The 19,304-nt window shown below is 42.3% G+C and overlaps 1 protein-coding gene across 5 annotated transcripts; it reads right to left on the bottom strand.

Annotated features, from left to right (window-relative positions):
* Positions 1-2,205: 2,205 nt before the first annotated feature.
* On the bottom strand, positions 2,206-17,965 carry LOC115616516 (myosin heavy chain, skeletal muscle, adult-like). 5 transcript variants are annotated; one of them, XM_030505839.1, is made up of 38 exons: positions 17,762-17,965; positions 17,529-17,672; positions 17,273-17,429; positions 16,899-16,926; positions 16,688-16,802; positions 16,502-16,594; positions 15,577-15,640; positions 15,253-15,351; positions 15,046-15,149; positions 14,831-14,969; positions 13,594-13,712; positions 13,351-13,500; positions 12,488-12,658; positions 11,398-11,711; positions 11,201-11,279; positions 10,602-10,689; positions 10,392-10,509; positions 10,101-10,224; positions 9,879-10,015; positions 9,522-9,777; positions 8,383-8,625; positions 7,994-8,170; positions 7,766-7,911; positions 7,586-7,676; positions 7,108-7,497; positions 6,835-6,961; positions 6,612-6,730; positions 6,146-6,342; positions 5,567-5,750; positions 5,315-5,480; positions 5,018-5,142; positions 4,499-4,807; positions 4,142-4,345; positions 3,651-3,776; positions 3,384-3,554; positions 3,193-3,297; positions 2,969-3,064; positions 2,206-2,367 (listed from the first exon to the last, which is right to left on the bottom strand). In XM_030505839.1, exons 1-38 carry the CDS (start codon positions 17,963-17,965, stop codon positions 2,212-2,214), a joined length of 5,835 nt encoding a protein of 1,944 aa, XP_030361699.1. In that variant the 3' UTR covers positions 2,206-2,211. The 5 variants fall into 5 exon arrangements, with proteins under 5 accessions (XP_030361699.1, XP_032776174.1, XP_030361698.1 ...); XM_032920283.1 differs by having other exon boundaries at positions 11,201-11,284; positions 11,406-11,711; XM_030505838.1 differs by having other exon boundaries at positions 2,212-2,367; positions 11,201-11,286; positions 11,402-11,711.
* Between the last annotated feature and the right edge of the window lie 1,339 nt (positions 17,966-19,304).

The following is a 19,304-nucleotide window of genomic DNA, read 5'->3' as shown; positions in this document are numbered from 1 at the left end:
CAGGCCAGGTTGTTCATTTTGGGTGGTCCTTGTAATGCTGTCCAAGGGGAACAGGGATTTTAGGCATCAAAACATGGTCTCCAAAGTTGTTGTGGTATTTGCTAGTCAGTCAGCAGGTTTGAAAGGGTACCTATGGAGTTAGAAATGCTTGTTCATGCTTTTACTGAGCCACAGTTGCAATACACTGACCTCCAAATTAAGCTTTTGGGGTTGGTTTTTTTGTTTAAAGGATTATGTGCTTTAGTAAAACAAAATCCTTTTGCTTCCTTTCAAGTTTTGACAACAAAGATTTTGTCTGGAAAGAAAGGATCCCACCTACTTCATGGTATCATAGTGTGCGAAGGGGGAGAGGAGAGAGATCGTTTCCCTTTGATGCCCAGATACCGCTGGCATTGATGCAGCTTTCACAGCTTCACACATAAAGATGGTCTTTCTCAAGAGCATCACTTAAGGTGAAGCAGGGGTCAACACAGGGTGTCATTTTTTCCTTCAATATATTTAGCTGTTGCCTAGCAAACTACTTCTTCCATATTTAGTTGGAACATGGGAGGATTCTTAGGGTGTGAACCTCAGCATGTCTGTGAGAAGGAGGACCTCCTAATCTTGCAAACACGCTGACAGCTGTGGTCAGTGCAAAAGGTTTTCTTCCTGCTGCCTCCTCTGCAGCTCCCCTCCAGCAACTCCAACTCTAGCTCCTTTCCCCAGCAACTTCACAGCTTCTTGAAGTATCCCTGGAAATGTAGCAGTGTAGAGCTAGCCAGGAGCCTCGAGAGACCCATAAGTGTCCCTGCAGTGTGAGAGATGAGTCTCCTTTACCATTCCTGACATCTGCCTGTAGAATCTGCCCTGAGTAGCTACATGATGCAGGACAGTCCAGTGTTGCCAGAATGGTTATTTTGTATTTTAAGTACTACTTCTTGCCTTGCAGAAAACAGGCTGTCATTTGTTTAAGAATTCATATCAGCACACATTGTGTAGGTGACTTCTTATTTCTTTATCCAGCCAGGATGCACTTAGTATCTACATTCCAACTCATCCACTGATGCAAGAGTCAGACAGGTAGGATGTTTGAAATTATCATCTGGGTTTTTTTTCCACTGTAACGTTCTAGGTATTGGGATTTCTTTAAAGCTCTAATGATCCCAGAATTATTCCCACTTGGAGTATCATCTTCATGATCAAAAATAGTTCCTTTAGCTTTTTGCATTTATATAACTACACATTATTCTTTGGCACAAAAGCTTATTATAGAATTCTATTAATATTTCAGTACTGGAAAATGCTATAGCATACTGCAGCAGTCTACTGCAGTTATGCTGGCTTTACACATTATGTTGGTTGGGATTTATCCTGTGGTGAGTCTTCTTGTTCACACTTACTTCTACCAATCTGTTCATCAATCTGCATTTAATTTACAACAGAAACATTATGTCTTAGTTTTGGTTCTTCTGTCTAACAATGAAAGTAAGGAATTACAATGTCTTCTTATCAAAATGCATTACTTGTTTTGGTTTAGAACTAATTATTAATAATGTCTTCTATAAAAAAAGCTTTACCTGATCTTTAGTTTTGCTCAATAAAAAGCCACTTTCTACAGTTCATGGCCTTCGCCTGCCTTGTTCAAAGAAGGCAGCACCTCAGTTCTTCCATAAGCTACTCCATGAGGACTCAGAGACATTCAAATGGATTTGGGACTCCATTTTTTCCTTTTTAATGGGACAACTTGCCTCCAAATCCAACTTGTCGAAGTGTGATGGAACCAGCAAAGAGAGCCTCTGTGTACTGCACCCATTCAGAAAAAGGACTTCCCAAGGTAGAAACATTTTTGCTGTGCTAGGACAGACAAGATACTTCTCCTGCCTTTGTCGTGATCCTAACCTTTTCCAAGCATGAGAATTAAATCAGTGTTATTTTCTACCCAGTAATGTAATAAGATAGTGGAGAAATACTGGAGATGGGATAATTAAGACTCTACTGCTATCCAAGGGTTAAGCAAAATAAAATGTTTCATTTGTAAATGCCTCAAACTTATGCAACTGCAGAACCGAATTCTAACAACCGAAAGCACTGCTTCTGCTGTATATGCAAGGGAATCTATAGTCTTTATTCTCTAGACATTGACATGGTTACAAAGACTAATTACAAGAGAAAGCGACCGAGAGGTTCACATTTTGTGCAGCCCTCAGGTCACTTTGCTGCCTCATGACAGCCTCACTCTTCCTCTTCTATCTTCTTGCCATGAAACTCCCGGCTCTTGGCTCGGAGCTTGTTGACCTGGGACTCTGCAATGTCAGCCCGCTCCTCAGCTTCCTCCAGCTCGTGCTGGATCTTTCGGAACTTGGAGAGGTTGACATTGGACAGCTCCTCCTGTGCAAGGAGAAGGAGTTGGTGGTGAGGAGCCCAGGGCAGAGGTTTCACTCCTGCTGCACCTCAGCCTTGAAGGGCTACAGCTCTTCCCTGGGGAAGGCACAAACTTCCATTCTCCAGTCACCACACAAAAGCGTCACACAGACCTCCTTCTCCTCCCTTATTCGGGACCCCACTGTGACAAGCTTCAGCAGCACTGTGTCACACTTGAGAAAATATTTCGTTACTTGGATTTGTCATTTATGTGCTTATCCTCCCACTACTTCATGCCCAAAGTGTGACATTTTCAGTTGAAGAAGAACCTGAAGCCTTCTGCTGTTGATTACTAGCAGAGTCATGATCTTCTGAGTCAATTGTTGTGGCCCCTGGGATTGTTTAGTCTGACCTGCAGCATAACACAGGCTGCAGAACTTCCCTCAGTTCGTCCCTGCCTGCTGCAGGGTGCCCAGAGCTCAGAAAGGCCTCCTGACAGGAACCAAACGGCATGGCCAAGACTGGTGTGTCTCAGCAGTTTCTTTCCTGACCCTGTCCTGGCATTCACAGTCATGTCAATGAGCCTGCTGCCCCAATGGAAGGTGCCCATTCTCCAGGCAATACTTACAGCCTCCTCTGCTTGTCTCTTGTAGGATTTCACTTTCATTTGCAGCTTGTCCACCAGATCCTGGAGCCTGAGAATATTCTTCCGGTCTTCCTCAGACTAGAGTGGTTGGCAAACAGAAAAGAAAGTGAATTATTGGTTCTGCATCATGTGAGGTTAAGAATTCCCCTTGGGGATGATGTGTGCTGTGAGAGTTGCTGAGAGAGCAAGGACACCTCCTGCCTTACCTGGTAGGTCAGCTCCTTCACCCTCCTCTCGTACTTGCGCACACCCTTCACGGCTTCAGCGCTGCGCTTCTGCTCAGCATCAACCTCCCCTTCCAGCTCCCGCACCTGCAATCACAAGCCCACCTTTGGAGCTTCCCTGGTATCTCTCCGAGGGACTTGCTCACTCTTGCACAGATACCAGCCCTACGCACTCTGGCCTCCAGCTTCTGGATTTGCTTCTTGCCTCCCTTCAGTGCCAACTGCTCAGCCTCATCCAGACGGAGCTGCAGGTCCTTCACCGTCTGGTCCAGGTTCTTCTTCATCCTCTCCAGGTGGGCGCTGGTGTCCTGCTCCTTCTTCAGCTCTTCTGCCATCATGGCTGCCTGATGAGAGCAAAGGGTCAAAGCCATTTTGGGGCTGGAGATATTTTGGGGGGAGAATACATCCACCATCAGCAATGAAAGGAGCCCCCGACTCACATCTGTGATGGCCTTCTTGGCCTTCTCTTCAGCATTGCGGGCTTCCTGGATAGTATCCTCCATTTCACCCTGGATTTGGGCAATGTCTGTTTCCAGCTTCTTCTTGGTGTTGATCAAACTGGTGTTCTGTTGAACCACCACAAATATTGTCCCATTAGTTCCAGAACCAAACACTGGGTTTAGTAATTGACTGTGTAAATTTAAAGTTATGATCTATGTATCTAATATTAGCATTGTCCTTCAAATGATGCATCTTGTCAGGTACTACACAGCTAGAGAGCAGAGAGTTCTTGAAATTTTAAGAAATATTTCTGACTCCTGTAAGTACAATCCTACTCACTTAGGGATAACCCAATTCTTTGTACAAGTGTAAGAGTTCTGGTTCAGGTTAAGCTTTTTGTTACAAGAGGTGATTTAAGAATTCACACAGATGAAAAATCTGGAAAGGGAAACAAAAAAAGCTCTTGAGATTTTGAACTGCGTTAATCAACCTGAGTGTGGAGAAGCTGCACACGTTCAGTGGCATCCAGAAGCTCCTGCTCAGCCACTTTCCTGGACCGCTCTGTCTGCTCCAGGGCTGCCCGTAGCTCCTCAATTTCAGTCTGCAACAGGTTTGCTCTGCGCTCCACCATGGCCACCTGCTCCTTCAGGTCCTCCTGTGTCCTCAGAGCATCATCCAAGTGTATCTGAGTATCCTGGACAGGAAAATAAGAAAGATTGTGAGGTGGCTTTTTTTCCTATTTTCCTTTTTCCTATTTTTACATCATTATAGATCTGATAGAATTGCACAACAGGGAAATATTTAGCTGATTCATAAGCCAGTGAGCACCTGTTTCATTGTGCCGTACCTTGAGCACTCCCTGTGTATTTCTCAGGTTCTTCTGTGCCTCGGCAGCCAAGCGGTTGGCATGACTGAGCTGGATCTCCATTTCATTCAGGTCTCCCTCCATCTTCTTCTTCAGCCGCAGGGCTTCATTCCTGCTCCTGATCTCAGCATCCAGGGTGCTCTGCATGGACTCCACAATTCTGAGGTGGTTTCTCTTCATCTGGTCAATCTCCTCATCTTTCTCTGCTATCTTCCTGTCAATCTCAGACTTGACCTGGTTGAGCTCAAGTTGGAGGCGCAGGATCTTGCCCTCTTCATGTTCTAGGGATGCCTGAATAAGAAAGCAGCATGGTGTCAATGAAAGAATTTTATATACAGCTGTTCTATTCCAAACTACCTCTTCCAGAAAAAAAAATGGGGCTCTTTTTCTTTGGATGATGTGGAAACTGAGGCCTTGACGTTCCTTGACAGCCCCAAGCTTTTATGTTTCACACTGTTTGTCAGTAGGCCTCTCTGGAAAGCAATGAATACAGACATGTACCTCAGCTTCCTCCAAGGCAGCCTGGATTTCAGATTTCTCCTGCTCAATCTGCTTCTTGATTTTCTCCAGCTCATGAATCGCTTTTCCTCCCTCCGCAATCTGCTCCGTGAGGTCGGAAATCTCCTCTGTGGGAACAAGGATCAATGGCATGTTTGGGCACAGAGCAGAATGGGAAGGGCCCTGACACACCAAGATGACAGGCATCTTTGCCCACCTGCAGGCACAGAGCCATGTGAAGCGGTGGGTGCTGGAGGGTGGTGAGAAAGCCCTGCCAGGAGCAGAGGGCCAGGGACTTACGCTGCAAGTTCTTGTTCTCACGCTTCAGCGTTTCCAGGTGGTCCAAGGACTCCTCATAGGCATTCTTCATCTTAAACAGCTCCGTACTGAGAGAGCGACATTCTTTCTGGGAGGCTTCTAGTTCAGCCTGTGTTTCCTCATACTTCTGCTTCCATTCTGCCAGGATCTGAAGAGAAATGGGGTGTCAGGAGGGACGTGGCAATCAGGAGGGGATGCTCTGTCCAGGAGCCCCCAGGCTGGACCCCAAAAGACCTTGTCAAAGTTCTTCTGCTTCTTATCCAGAGCTGCACAGGCAGCATTTGATCTCTCCACATCAATCATCAGGTCCTCCACTTCGTTCTGCAGCCTCTGCTTTGTCTTTTCCAGGGAGGCACATTTGGCATTGACAGCTTCAACATGTTCCTCTGCATCTTGCAGGCGCTGTGCCAGCTTCTTCCTGGAAGGAGATGAGCACAGCTCATGATTTGAAAGCAAAGCGGAGGCCGATGGGCTTTTCATTATAGGACATTTTAACACTTTGTGAGTATTTATCCTATGTACAGATGCCCACTACTAGCCAGTCATTTTTTTTAATATTTCTGATTTCCAGGCTTGAGTAAACAATGTACCTTCTATATCTACTGTCCACAGGTTTTCTATACCATTCTCTGGGTCAGGTTAATGTTTTCCTCTACATATCCTACACCACAGCCTTTGGATCATATACCTTACCTCAGGACTTACCTTGCCCCAGCGCACAGTTTTAACTTTTTATGACAATATCACAGTTGTGTCTTCAATTTCCTTAGTTAGTGTACCCCTTTTTTTGTCTTCCCCAACTTTCCCACATACTTGGCCTCCTCCAACTCCTCCGTGCGCTGAATAGCGTCTGTCTCGTATTTGGTTCTCCACTGGGCCACTTCACTGTTGGCCTTGGACAGGGCACGCTGCAGCTCGCCCTTGGCTTCCTGCTCCTCCTCATATTGTTCCCGGAGCAAGTCACAGTCGTGGCGAGCAGACTGCAAGGCATGGGCCAGCGCGTTCTTGGCCTGGGTAGAGAGTGGGATTGTGACAGGAATGCTAAAATCCTGGGAAATCTCTCCCAGTGAATTAATTTAACAGTGGGAATATGATGACATCTGGGAGAGTGTTTGCAATGAAGGACAGATGTAGACCTGAGGATAGAATCCAGTAATCACATTCCCTGCAGAAATTTAAATTTTCCCCCATTAGGGCTTGTACTAAGCACACCCTATTTCCGCTAGGTAGTGTGGAGGTTAGAATGTTTCAACTGGCCAGCTGCAGGAGAAGTCATTACCTTTATCTCTTCCTCTAAGTGCCTCTTGAGTTCCTCAATCTGTTGAGTGAAAGCCTGCTTGCCTCTTGACAGCTGAGAAATCAGAGCATCTTTCTCATCCACTTGGCGTGAATATTCACCTAGAAAAGCACAAATAAAGGAAATATATGCAATGTCATTTGTGACCCAAAAAACCTTTTCTGGGATTCTCTCCTATTCAAGGACACAGAGGAGGTTCTCTCACCTGACTCTGTCTGCAGACGAGCTCTTTGAGCACTGAGGTCATTGATCATGCGCTGATGCTCTTCTTCCTTTGTCTTAATCTCACTCAGCTGGTCTTCCAGCGTGCGACACATCTTCTCCAGATTTGCCTGTGTGGAAATAGATGGAAGCAGAGGGGTTTTGTAATGCAAACACTTAATAACAGCAGCTGCAAAAAGTCCTATTTTCTAGTTTTCTCTAGAAAATTTTTCTAGATTTCTATTGGGGCAGGAATATCTAGAAGGTATTTGCGTACCTTGGCTTTGGAGACGGACTCCATGTTACTGGCCAAGTCATCGATCTCCATCTTCAGCTCACTCTTCTCCTTCTCCAGCTTCTGCTTCACTCGCTGCAGGTTGTCGATCTGCTCCCCAAGCTCAGCAGTGCTGTCCGCGTGCTTCTTCCGCAGGGCAGCAGCCGTGGCTTCATGCTGCAGCGTGGCCTCTTCGAGGTCACGACGCATCTTCTGGAACTCGGCCTCACGCTTCTTGTTCATCTCAACCTGAGCTGCTGTAGCCCCTCCTGCTTCCTCCAGGCGCTCGCTGATCTCCTCCAGCTCCCTCGAGAGGTCAGACCGATGCTTCTCTGCTTTTGCCCGAGAGGTTCTCTCTGCCTCAATTTCCTCCTCCAGTTCCTCAATACGGGCCTGGGGAACATCAGGGACCCTTCACACCTCTGCCCTCCTCTTACCTGACCTGAGGGTGAGTGAGAGAGGGGAAGGAACAGAGACTTGCCTGCAGCTCCTTGATCTTCTTCTGTAATTGCATGCCCAGGGCTTGCTCATCCTCGATTTTGCTCTGGATCTGGCTAATTTCAAAGTCTTTCCTTTGGACAAAGAAAACCGAGTTAGAACTGAAAGAAAAAAACCACAAGTGCAACAGCCCAGCGCTCAGGTGCCCCACAGCCACACTTACTTCTTCAGTTTCTCATCCAGTTGCTGCTTATCGTTTTCCAAATCCATGATGCTGTCCTGGGCCAGCTTCAGGTCTCCTTCGAGTTTTCTCTTAGCTCTCTCGAGGTCCATGCGCAGTTTTTTCTCTTGCTCCAGGGACCCTTCCAGCTAAAGCAAAGACCATCAGTGTTCTGCTGGTAGTGTCTGACTGTGTAACAGCTTTAGTCTTCTCATATGCATCTTTACTTACATCGTCCACTTGCTGCTCCAGCTTGATTTTAGCTTTGGTCAGCGTATTGACTTTGTCCTCTTCTGCCTGCAGGTCATCCAGTGTCTGCTGATGGGCCTCTTGGAGGGCTTTCTTCTCTTTTGTCAGCTTGACAATGGTCTCGTCCAGGGCTGCCATCTCCTCTGTGAGGTTTTTCACCTACAGATATAAGCAATCGTCAAAATGGGGTGGAAAACATGCAGCGAAATGTTCACTTTGCAGTACTTAGCCAGGAGTTGCATTTCTCTTTTTGCTACTCAAGTGAGGGCCAGCTCAGATGTTCCAAAGCCAACGCATCCTGGGGCAGCAGGCTCTTTTGCTCCAAGAAGCAATGATTTTTTGATCCCTTATGTGATTCCCTCTGTGTGTACCTTGTTTTCAGTGGCATGCTTTTCCTTCTCCACTTTGGCCAACGTTAACTCGAGGTCATCAATATCTTTTTTCAGCTCTGAACATTCATCCTCCAGTTTCCTCTTCTTGGCCGTCAACTCAGCATTAATTTCTTCTTCATCCTCAGCCCTTTCAGTCACCTCCTTTACTTTGGCTTCAAGCTGGATTTTAGTTTTGATGAGCTGGTCACATCTTTCCTCAGCATCAGCTAAAGCATCAGCTTCCTGGGGGTAAAATATGGGAAAGTTTATTTTATGCTGAAGGAACATATGTGCATCAGCAAGACCTTTGGGATTACTTTTTGGGAAAAGATTACTGATTAATTACATTGCAAATTAGCAATTTTGAAAATTGTTTTGATCACTTTTATTTTTTCCTGACCTTTTTCATCATCACACGCTGTGTCTACATAAATCACATTTCACCTGGTTTATTGCAGGTATGTGGGTGGCTTACTTGGATTTAATTGATGTTTTCCTTTTCTCCTTCAGAAAGTTATGAGTGATAGTATTTTATAATTCCACATATTCAATTTTATGTAGAAGCATTGAGAAACGTAAATAATTCCACCCCTGAGAAAATGTTTGAAACTCCCATTAGTAGATTTATACCCTGCCAATACAGTAAGTGGATACTACAAGTCAGTGTTCTAGAAGAAGATTCACCTTTCTCTGAAATGGACACTTCAAGGATACTGCCTACATACTGGCTAAGTTTCCCGAGAGGCCAGATGGCTCTGGGGCAAACATACAAGGCTGGGCTTGTGTGGTAGGATGCAATGAGCATCTGTGTCTTCTGGGAGCAATAGCTACAGGAGCCCGGGTGAGATATGCTGTAAGAAATGGCAGTAGGATTTTCATTTTGACAACTGAATGAAGGCATACTTGGTCAATCCAATCACTGTCGCTACTCCACTAAACACACAACAGTGACTGTACTGAGGCTTTATGTCATGAACTTGCATGGAGACGTGTAGGCGTTAGGACTAAAAAGTGATTCTTTAGCTTAAACTCCACTTTCTAATGGTGAGACTGAGTGGGAAAGAAGGTGGCCTGAATTTTACGTTTTTTACGTGGTATGTAATGTAAAATATTTTGTAAAAATAAAAAAAGTTACTCACAGCCTGCACTTGGAGCTGCAGATCATTTTTCTCTTGCACGAGTTTGACCATTTTCTCCTCCAGCTCCTTCCTCTTTGCCTCAGACTTTGCAAGCTCTTCCTTGGTTTTCTCAAACTCTTCCTTCATGTTGGCCATCTCCTTCTCAGATTCTGCACTCTTTAGCAAGGGCTTGATCTTGAAGAATAGCTTCATCCAGGGCCAGTGCTTCACGTTCATGAATGCACGAATATTGTACTGGATGCAGAAGATGGACTCCCTGAAGCATAATTAAATTGTACATTAAATATTTTCAGGAGGACAAGTGTCAACACTTTCCTCCAAGTACAATGACTTTAACTGCAGATGAGGAACGTCTACCTTCTCTCCACCATTCTCTGGTACTCCACTCTCATCAGGAAGCCCCTACATCTGGCCTGTGTGCGGGTGATGAGCTGTGCCAGCTTCTCATCCCTCATCTCCTCCAGGAGTCCCAGCAGCCCAGCTTTGAAGAACACCTTGAGAAAGGGAATGTTGCTGCACGTCACTGGCAGGTAGAGCAGAGCACAGAGATGCAGTGAATGACTCAAGAAAGGTTTATACCTTGGTGTGACCAAATTTGTACTGGGTGTGGTCCACATCAATTGACCCAAGAAGCTTCTCAGAAGCTTTCTTGCTGTCAATGAACTGTCCCTCTGGGATCGCACTGGCATTGAGCACCTTGTATCTGTCAAAGGAGAAAGGAGAAAGGTACTTTTTCCTGCTCAGTACCCACTAGCTACTGAATCCGCCAGCTCAAATGTAACTAGTTGTGGCAACATAACACAGCCTGAATAAGCCATATGACTGAACCAGAGTTACTTCTAGCGATGCTTAGAAGTGCAGAGCTCTTACCTCTGTTTGAAGTCAGCATAGAGGACTCTGCTGGGGAAACCTTTCCTGCAAATCCTGATGCCTTCCAGCACACCATTACAGCGCAGCTGGTGAAGTACAAGTTCATGCTCCATGGCACCTAGCAATGTAGACCATAAATGAACACTAGTTTCCACTGCGGAGGGGAATGGCTATATCAGAGCATGTTCTCTTTCTGCTTGAACATCTTACCAGGTGTTTTTGTTTCATTTGGGATGATGCAACGCACAAAATGGGGGTGAGTGCTCCGTAGGTTGGTCATCAGTTTGTTAAGGTTCTCCTATGGGAGCATGTGTTGTAGTTTAGGTAAAAATTTTACTTCTCTATATTCTGTATCTTCATGCCACAAAACTAATATGGTGAATCTTAGGAGGAAGTAGGTGTCAAATTCAAAATATAGATTTAATTAAATCTTTTGTATTCTCATTAAAAAAAAAATATTAAATCCTTCACCTTAATCTGGAAGAAATAAACAGTACTGTGTGAATATTTTAACACAAGGCTTTACAGGATTAATATTTATATTACATCCCAGACTCTAAAAGATGTTTTTCACAAAGAACATAAGTGAACTTTTAATAAAATTCAGGGGGCCAGCTGAAGACTGCTTGAAATAAATCCCAAATGTGAACAAACAATTACTGGGAAAAAGCAGGGAATAATGTCTGCTCAATTAACAATTTCTATTGTTTCATCATAAAACCAATGTCATGAAAAGAACAGGATTTTATATAGATCAGATTTGAAACCATGTTCATGTCAATTTACTGGTAATGCAATTCATACTTTACCCGGAAAAGAGCTGAGACTGTCTGGAAAGAAGAACCCTTCTTCTTGCCACCCTTCTTTCCCCCACCAGCACCACCACCGCTAGCCTCTTCAAAAACAAAAATAGTTTTTAAATATTATGGAGGTTTTTTTCTGCACTTTTTCATATAAAAAAATGTTCATAAAGAAAAATTTTAGGAAAGAAAGAATTTTAGAAAACTAACCAGCTTCTGCTCCACCATAGGAGGCAAAAAGTAAAGCCAGTGTCTTCACAGATGATTTCTGGTACAACCCAATAACTGTTTCATTCAGAGGGTCTTTGTTCTTCTCAAGCCAGCCAGTGATATTGTAGTCCACTGTGCCAGCATAGTGCACCAGCGAGAAGTGAGCCTCAGCCTTGCCTTTGGCAGGCTTTGGCTTCTGGAAGTTACTGGACTTGCCCAGGTGCTGGTCATAGAGCTTGTTCTTGAAAGAGGTGTCAGTTGCCTTGGGGAACATGCACTCCTCTTCCAGGATGGAGAAGATGCCCATGGGCTGGAGGATGATAGTACAATAAAGAAGAGAAAATGCTGTAGAACAATGTGATCACTACTTGTTCTTAAAGAGTATATAGTAAAAGACAGGAAGCTGAGAAACGAACCAATACCCTTGCCATGAAGAATACTTCTTCCTAAAAAGCTGTGTTTGAAAGATTCATCTGCTCTAATCACAGTTTGGCAGAGTCCTTCAGGAATGCTTTTTCTGCCAAAAACTATGTTAAAAAATCAGGAGGAGAAATATTCTATTTAAAAATATCTTCCACAAATGTGTCTATTGTATATTTACTCCAGTTTCTCTATTTTAATCAAATTCCTACGTTATACAGAACTACAAGAAATCTCAGTTTCTTGAACTCAGAGGTTAGGTACTGACTGTATTGGCCTGTACTTTCTTTGCTATGAACCATCTAGAAAATAACATATTGTCCAGATAACTTCATGTCACAACCTTAAGAAAATATTTTGTTTTACTTTGGGTGGTAGTCTGTGTTTTTGAAGTAAAAAAAATTTAAAAATCCTTTAATCGAGCAAGTGCAGATACTTTCCACTCAGAGAAGGTGTGTGAGGAATAACTTCCATAGTTACCTGTGGACTTCTTAATCCCTCTAATGGATAGTAAGCAACAGTACAGATTAAAAGATATTTCAAGAACTATAATGGAATACATGAATCTGATCATGGAAGAAACCTTATTTTCTAATAGCATTTACCATTTTCAATTTAAAATAATGAATTTCTAAAAATACGAGGCATTTTGAATTAAAAAATTACCTTCTCAATAAGCTCAATGCAGGCAGCCAGGTCCATCCCAAAGTCAATGAATGTCCATTCAATTCCTTCCTTCTTGTACTCCTCTTGCTCCAGCACGAACATGTGGTGGTTGAAGAACTGTTGCAGTTTCTCATTGGTGAAGTTGATGCACAGCTGCTCCAAGCTGTTGAACTGCCCAGTGGAAAATAATCAAGAACCACCCATCGTCAACATGCACAGTTCTTGATCATTCTCAACCCTTTATAAATCTCTCCAATTAAAACACAACTGTATTATCAGGACTGCACTGTAACAATACCTATATGCAGCTCCCCACAGAAATATCTGCATCATGAAAATGGAATTTTTCCAGAACAGATATTTCTAGTGAATCTCCTAAAATTCATGAAGTACTTTTGCATTTTTTTTTAATTCGGCCAAAACCGTTCCAGTCTCCAATTTTTAAACACTTGATATCTCTGATTAAACACTTACATATTCATTCCTTGGTTGTCAAAAGAGTTTACACATTTAATCTCTTATATGTTTGTCAATGGGTCTTCAAATCTTAGTTCTGCTCTAGCACCTCTCCTATAGTATTATTAAAATTAATAAAATTATAAAAATCACTGACATTAAGCTCAAACTGTTAAAATATTACAACATATAAAATTCTGCTTGCTACTTCTACACAAACAATAAAACTGTTCTTGTACAGATGAAGCTTCTGAGGATTTGCTCTGTGCTACAAAAGAAAATAAAGGACTTTTCCCAGAAAATTGCAAATGACTAGCATGTTAAACCTTCAGAAGATTTTTACTTAGAAGCCCTGTGATATAGCAATCTCCCCCTGCAAGAGTAGTCCTCAAACCTAGAATCCTTACATCAAAAATCTCAAAGCCAGCAATGTCCAGGACACCAATGAAGTACTGTCTGGGCTGCTTGGTATCCAGCTGTTGGTTGATACGAACAACCATCCACAAGAACATCTTCTCATAGACAGCTTTTGCCAGGGCACCAACTGCATTGTTCACCTAAACCAAAAAAGAATGGAGAACAAAAACAATATTCGGAGCAAACAGTAAGAGATACAAACCAGAAGTTCCCAGTCTCCAGGTGGTTGTTACCTGCTGCACAGTTTGACCCTTGGTCACATATTCATTCCCAACCTTGACTCGGGGGTAGCAAAGGGCCTTCAGCAGGTCAGCTGAGTTCAGACCCATCAAATAGGCAGCCTTGTCAGCCACTAAGAAGAAGGAGATATAGAAAAATTAAGACTAAGAAGACATGCAGCTTTTTGAGTCATGAACCTTTTCCAAAGCAACTGAATTATTGAACAACATTATTGAATGTCCTAGTGGTCAAATTCTTCTTAGTGGATCTCAGAGAAAGCACTAAAGTCATTAAAACAAAATTCATCTTTGTTTTGAAAGCTTTTCAGAGCAGTACAACTAAATACTATTTGTGTTTTTGAAAATCCCCACAGAAGCATCCAGAAACAATGTATTTATTAAAAATTCATCCCAAAATCTGAATTTCATTACTTCAGTCCATGCTAATTGGCATTTATAAGCTAGGCAACAGAATACCAAAATATTAGCAGGTTGGCCACCTGAGTGGTGGCCACTAATCCAAAGCATACACTTAGGTACTTGGGCTACCTGTATTCTTTGACAGCAGCTATAGTCCTAAACAGGAATAGATTCTAAAACTAGAGGTAACAGTTAAGAAGTGCCCTCTTCTGTAGACTTACTGTTATTGTCATAGCAGAAAGGCAAGCATATTCATTCATTCAGGATCAAAATCTAAAAATTCAGTCCTGAAGCTGGCCATCTGAGACCATTCTTTTGAAGCAGACAAGGCTTAGTCATTTTAAACCATGTATGCATTAGATTACATTTGAATGATTAAGTAGTCAGCTTGAATGATTAAGCAGTCAGTAGAGATCTAAGTCAGTCCTTCCCTAACATGGTATACCTATGCTTCACTTAGACTGATGTGCCAATAATACTACTATGTAGTGGCAGTTACGGATTTGAATCTCCAAAGGAGAAGAAAGAAATTGAAAGAAAGTTCCCTTTTACCTGGGCAAAATTCCTAAATGACATGTGATTTATGAAGGAGAAGTTCTAATACTGGTGGCCCAGGAGAGAATTATGGACACAAATGCAATTTATACTTCAAATAAAGATTAGGTAGTAATTGAAAAAAGGGTATATTTTGTGTGGCAGTTTCATATGCATGTACTTGCTTACCTAAACACGTTTTCATACATTTCCATTGTTCTCTTTTGCCATCTTCCAAGTACTTTATTGTTATTGCTACTTCTATTTCTAACAGGTAAACCACAGACTTTGCTAATACCTTCGGTGCCATCAGGCTCTGCCTGCTCCTCTCGTTGTTTCTGCTTGAACTTCAAGTTCCCATAGTGCATGACAGCCCCTGTCAGCTTGTAGATGGCTGTCTTCTCATCAGCGGTGAAGCCCAGGATGTCAATGGCACTCTGCAAGAGGTATAATAAAATAAAGCTTTGTCCAGAAGAGATGAAAATAGGTACAACATTTTTGATTCTTACTTACATCTGTAGCCATCAGCTCCTCCTGGTCATTAATGCTGGGAACAGTGATTTCACCTTGACTAACAAACTGGTAGTCATATGGATTGGTGGTGATGAGAAGCATGTCTAAATGTAAGAACAGAGGGCATTAAGGTTGAGTTTAGCCATGCAAGTAATAGTGTGAACTGAAGTTCAGCAATTCTTCCTTCAAGTTGGTCAGTCTTCCTACCTATTAGCTCTGGCTTCTTGTTGGACATGATTTGATAGAATATGTGGTAGCTTCTTTCTGCCTTGAGCTGGAAAGTGACTCTGGACTTCTCCAGCAGATCTGGAAGAAAAATGTAGTTAAAAACAAGAAGAAAGAGTAAAAAAAAAAAAAAAGAGAGAAAGAAAGTAAGGAGAAGATGGGGTGAAAAAGAAGAGAGAAAGCAGGATAGATAGTTGGGTGAGAAGGTGTTGGATGGGTGGATGAATGGGTGGATGGATGGATGGATGGATGGATGGATGGATGGATGGATGGATTGTGAGTAAACAGTTCAGGGAAATGTCTTACATGTTTCAATATCAGCAGAAGCAAGTTTTCCTGTGGCACCAAAGTGAATTCTGATGAATTTGCCCTTTAAAGGAATAAAAGTGTCTTAATATTTACATCATAAAAATATATCTGAAATTAAGAGGTTTGACATTTATTCTACTGGGCACAATATTTCTACTTAGAGACATTTTCTTAAGAATCTGTTATATTTCTATTGACATAAAGTTGTCTTCTAAATTTTTGACCATGAAAATTGTCAACAGAGGCACAGCTCTATAAGTATTCTGAATGTACAAATGGAAAGGAATGGGTGGATTGCATTAGCCAAATTCTTCTAACTATATCCTGCATACAGAAAGCAGTCGCCTTAACGATATAGAAATAACAATTCAAGTAGTTCAGCTTTTAAATGTTTTATATCGAATAAGCCATTTCAGTTCTGATTATTATTTGAATTTGACATAAATCAAACATATTATTCAAGTAGAAACTCTCTCTCCCCACCGTCTGTCTCCCCACTCCCTGCCTGTTTCTTTCAGTCCTCTTTTACTTTCTCTGTCTCTCTCTGTCTTTCTTACCCATTTTTCCTAATCTCCCTCCTTTTCTACCTGGCATTCTGTCTGGCTGCATTTTAGCAAATGAGCAGAGATGTAAGTAAAAATAAACAAAACTATTGTTTAACACTACAATACATAATAGGAAAACGAGTATGTGATCAGTTACTTTGATTTGCACCTCAGCACAAAGCAGAATGAATTTATTTTTTTTCTATAGAATCACTCTTCCTGAAGTCTGGAGAATTACCTTTAGGAGAAGTGATGAAGTCATGTTAAGAAAATACAGTCTTTCTCTTGAAAAAACAATGGCTGAACAAAAAAAAAGAATGACTGCCATAAACTCCTGTTTACTATTTTTTCTGGAATCTTTTGCTTAATCCACTTACAAAGCGTGAGGAGTTGTCGTTCCTCACGGTCTTCGCATTTCCAAAGGCCTCCAGCAGTGGGTTGGCGCTGATGATTTGATCCTCAAGCGTTCCCTGCAGGATGATAATTATTGCTGGTTATCCTTTCCAAAAACCATATCAGAAGCAGAGAAAAGCATAGACTCCAGCCAGTGTCTATCAATTTGCCTGCATTTTGCCTGACGTCTGCTCTTCCTTCTTCTTGTCCCCACTCGCTGCAATTGTTGCAAAGTACTGGATGACACGCTTTGTGTTCACAGTCTTCCCTGCTCCGGATTCTCCACTGCAACCAAAGAGAGAAGCAGAGAGCATGCGGTCAGGCAGGAGGTCCCCTGGCAGTGGGCAGCCCTGCAGGGGCCAGAGCAGGGAGTGTACATACGTGATCAGGATCGACTGGTTCTCGCGATCTGTAAAGGAAGCAGAAATACAGTACATTGAGTTTTAAAACTCAATGAACAGCACAGAAAGAATAAAACATAGCTAGGTAAGTTTAATGTTTTCAACTCTATTCTGTCGTGTTGACTTAAAAACCAAACCAACCAAACAAAAAAAATCTCCACAACACCTCAGTAAGCACAGGAGTGTCTTTCATTTAAAATATTAGAAAAAAAGGTGTGAAGATAGTAAAGAATACAGTGTTACGTATGCATCAGAACCATGAAAGCTTTCAAAAAGTCTCCTCATATTACTAAGACAGAGTATTCCTTCAGAGAATTCCATGGTACAATCCCTCTGAGAAAGAGAACCACTCACCAGTCAGCATGAACTGATAGGCGTTGTCAGAGATGGAGAAGATGTGTGGAGGGGCCTCCTGGCGCTTCTTGCCTCGGTAGGCCAACACCACCTCCGGGTTGTACACCGGCAGCCACTTGTAGGGGTTGACGGTGACACAGAAGAGACCCGAGTAGGTCTGTGGGGAAGGGAGACAGCATGTTGGCTTCCACTTCGCCTGGCAGAGCAGTTCCTCCCAAGAGCAGCTACCCAGAGGAAGACTGCTGCTGGTACTTACGTAGATCATCCAGGCTGCATAACGCTCTTTGAGGTTGTACAGCACAGCGGGTTCATGGAGGTGGGTCATCATGGCCATGTCCTCAATTTTATCATACTTGGGAGGGTTCATTGGAAAAATCTGATCATCCTTCACAGTCAGGGTCTGTCAGGGGAAGAAGGAGATGCATGTATGTCAGCTAAGACCTGAGAGTGGGAATCAAATGGTGTTATTCAGCCTTGTTTCTTACTCACTTCTCCACCTTCAGTCTTGACAGTGACCTTCCCCGATTCTTTGCTCTGGATTGTCCCTTTCACAAAGGATTCCTTAGGATGCACCACAAAGACCGATGTCTTAGCATCAAAAGGCTTATTCTGGGCCTCAATTCTCTCCTTTTCTGACTTTCGGAGGTAAGGAGCTGCCTCCCCAAAGACTGCCATCTCCGAGTCTGACGACATTGCTGCAGTTTATGGAGGGACTCGTCAGCAGAGAACACTGCGGAAGAGCAGATGTGTTGCTCAAATATGTAAGCAGTTTTCAGTAGAAGATGGGAAAAGAAAATACTGTATTAATATTATTCATAACTTTTTTGGATATAATTGTACATTTTTGCATTGGTGTGAGTCAACATTTACGGAAATTGTGGAAATTATGTTTCAGGATATCATTTATGTTAGGGTCCACTGTACTGAAATCACATTTGAAATAATCCATTGTCACTTAATAGTCAACTGTTTAGGCACTGTACTGTGGAGTTAAGAACCTGAAAATTCCTTTCAGCAGCTGAGGCATTCTTTTAAAATTCACTTGAAATCATTATAATGCAGTTTCTTCCCAAGTGATACTAATTCAGAAAGCTCAGAAGTATCATACATCACTGTCTTGAATGGTATACAGACAAGTCAAGAATTTTAATGGCTCAGTTTCATTCTCTAAAGTGTTTTTATCATTGTATTAACACTACAATTATTTGCTAATTTTAGTGAGTTCTTGAATCCAGGAATAAATGGCTACAATGCCTGTGAAATGAAGAGTAATACTGTTCCAAAACACACTGATAACTCTATTGCTATTAGCTTCTTTACTTTTTAAACCTTAATATAATTTCAGGGGATAATAAGTTAACGCATGAAGATTGAAAGTCAGGAATTTTAAAAATTAGGTATTTTAAAGCCAATATTATTTCTCTGAAAAACTACTTTTTCTTCCCACATAAAAACTGTGGGCAGCTAAGGAAATTTTTTTGTTTTATTGCTATCCTGTATAAACATACATACCTACCATTCACACAGACTTTAACATTGTGTTATACTAAACTGAGAGAGCAACATGATAATTCTTTCTTTGTCCCTGGAAGAACAGGTGGCTGCTTACAGAGGAGGAGGGCTGCAGCTTCCATTTTTTGAGGTAGAGAACAGTCGGAGTGGCAAGAGGAAAATAAAGTGTTGTGTTCTACAGAGATGACAAACAGAGCTTGGTTGCTTGTATTACAGCTCTCTCTACTCCTACTTCTTTAGTTATTTCATAACAAGTTTTGGGCATAATAACACATTAATTCACATGCTCTGTTTTAATTACTCTGCTCATCTTGGTCCAATTCTGCTACTGAGAGAGCAAAGATGGAAAGCCAGCATGTCTCGCTCCTTGTTAAGTCAATTAAGCAGAAGTGAGGAATGTGCCCATGGGGATTTACTGGTCTGCCATCAGTGGTCAGAGACTTCAAACACAGCCACTTGTGATTGGACCTGATGATCTTTTGAGGTCACTTCCAACTTGGACTGTTCTATGATTCCATGA

The sequence above is a fragment of the Strigops habroptila genome, chromosome 14, assembly GCF_004027225.2.
Source record: "Strigops habroptila isolate Jane chromosome 14, bStrHab1.2.pri, whole genome shotgun sequence".
In the NCBI taxonomy this organism is placed as follows: Eukaryota; Metazoa; Chordata; class Aves; order Psittaciformes; family Psittacidae; genus Strigops; species Strigops habroptila.
The sequence above is the reverse complement of the archived record's forward strand: the minus strand, read 5'-3'. Positions and strand labels throughout refer to the sequence as shown.

Bases quoted from the DNA above. Each gene is read 5' to 3' on its own strand.
- LOC115616516 (XM_030505838.1), bottom strand. From the start codon at position 17,965: ATGTCGTCAGACTCGGAGATGGCAGTCTTTGGGGAGGCAGCTCCTTAC. The intron at 6,343-6,611 runs GTAATGACTTCT...CTCTCTACCCAG, and splicing joins ACTTAGAGGAAGAGATAAAG to GCCAAGAACGCGCTGGCCCA. The intron at 4,346-4,498 runs GTACGGCACAAT...TTTCCTGTCCAG, and splicing joins ATACACAGGGAGTGCTCAAG to GATACTCAGATACACTTGGA.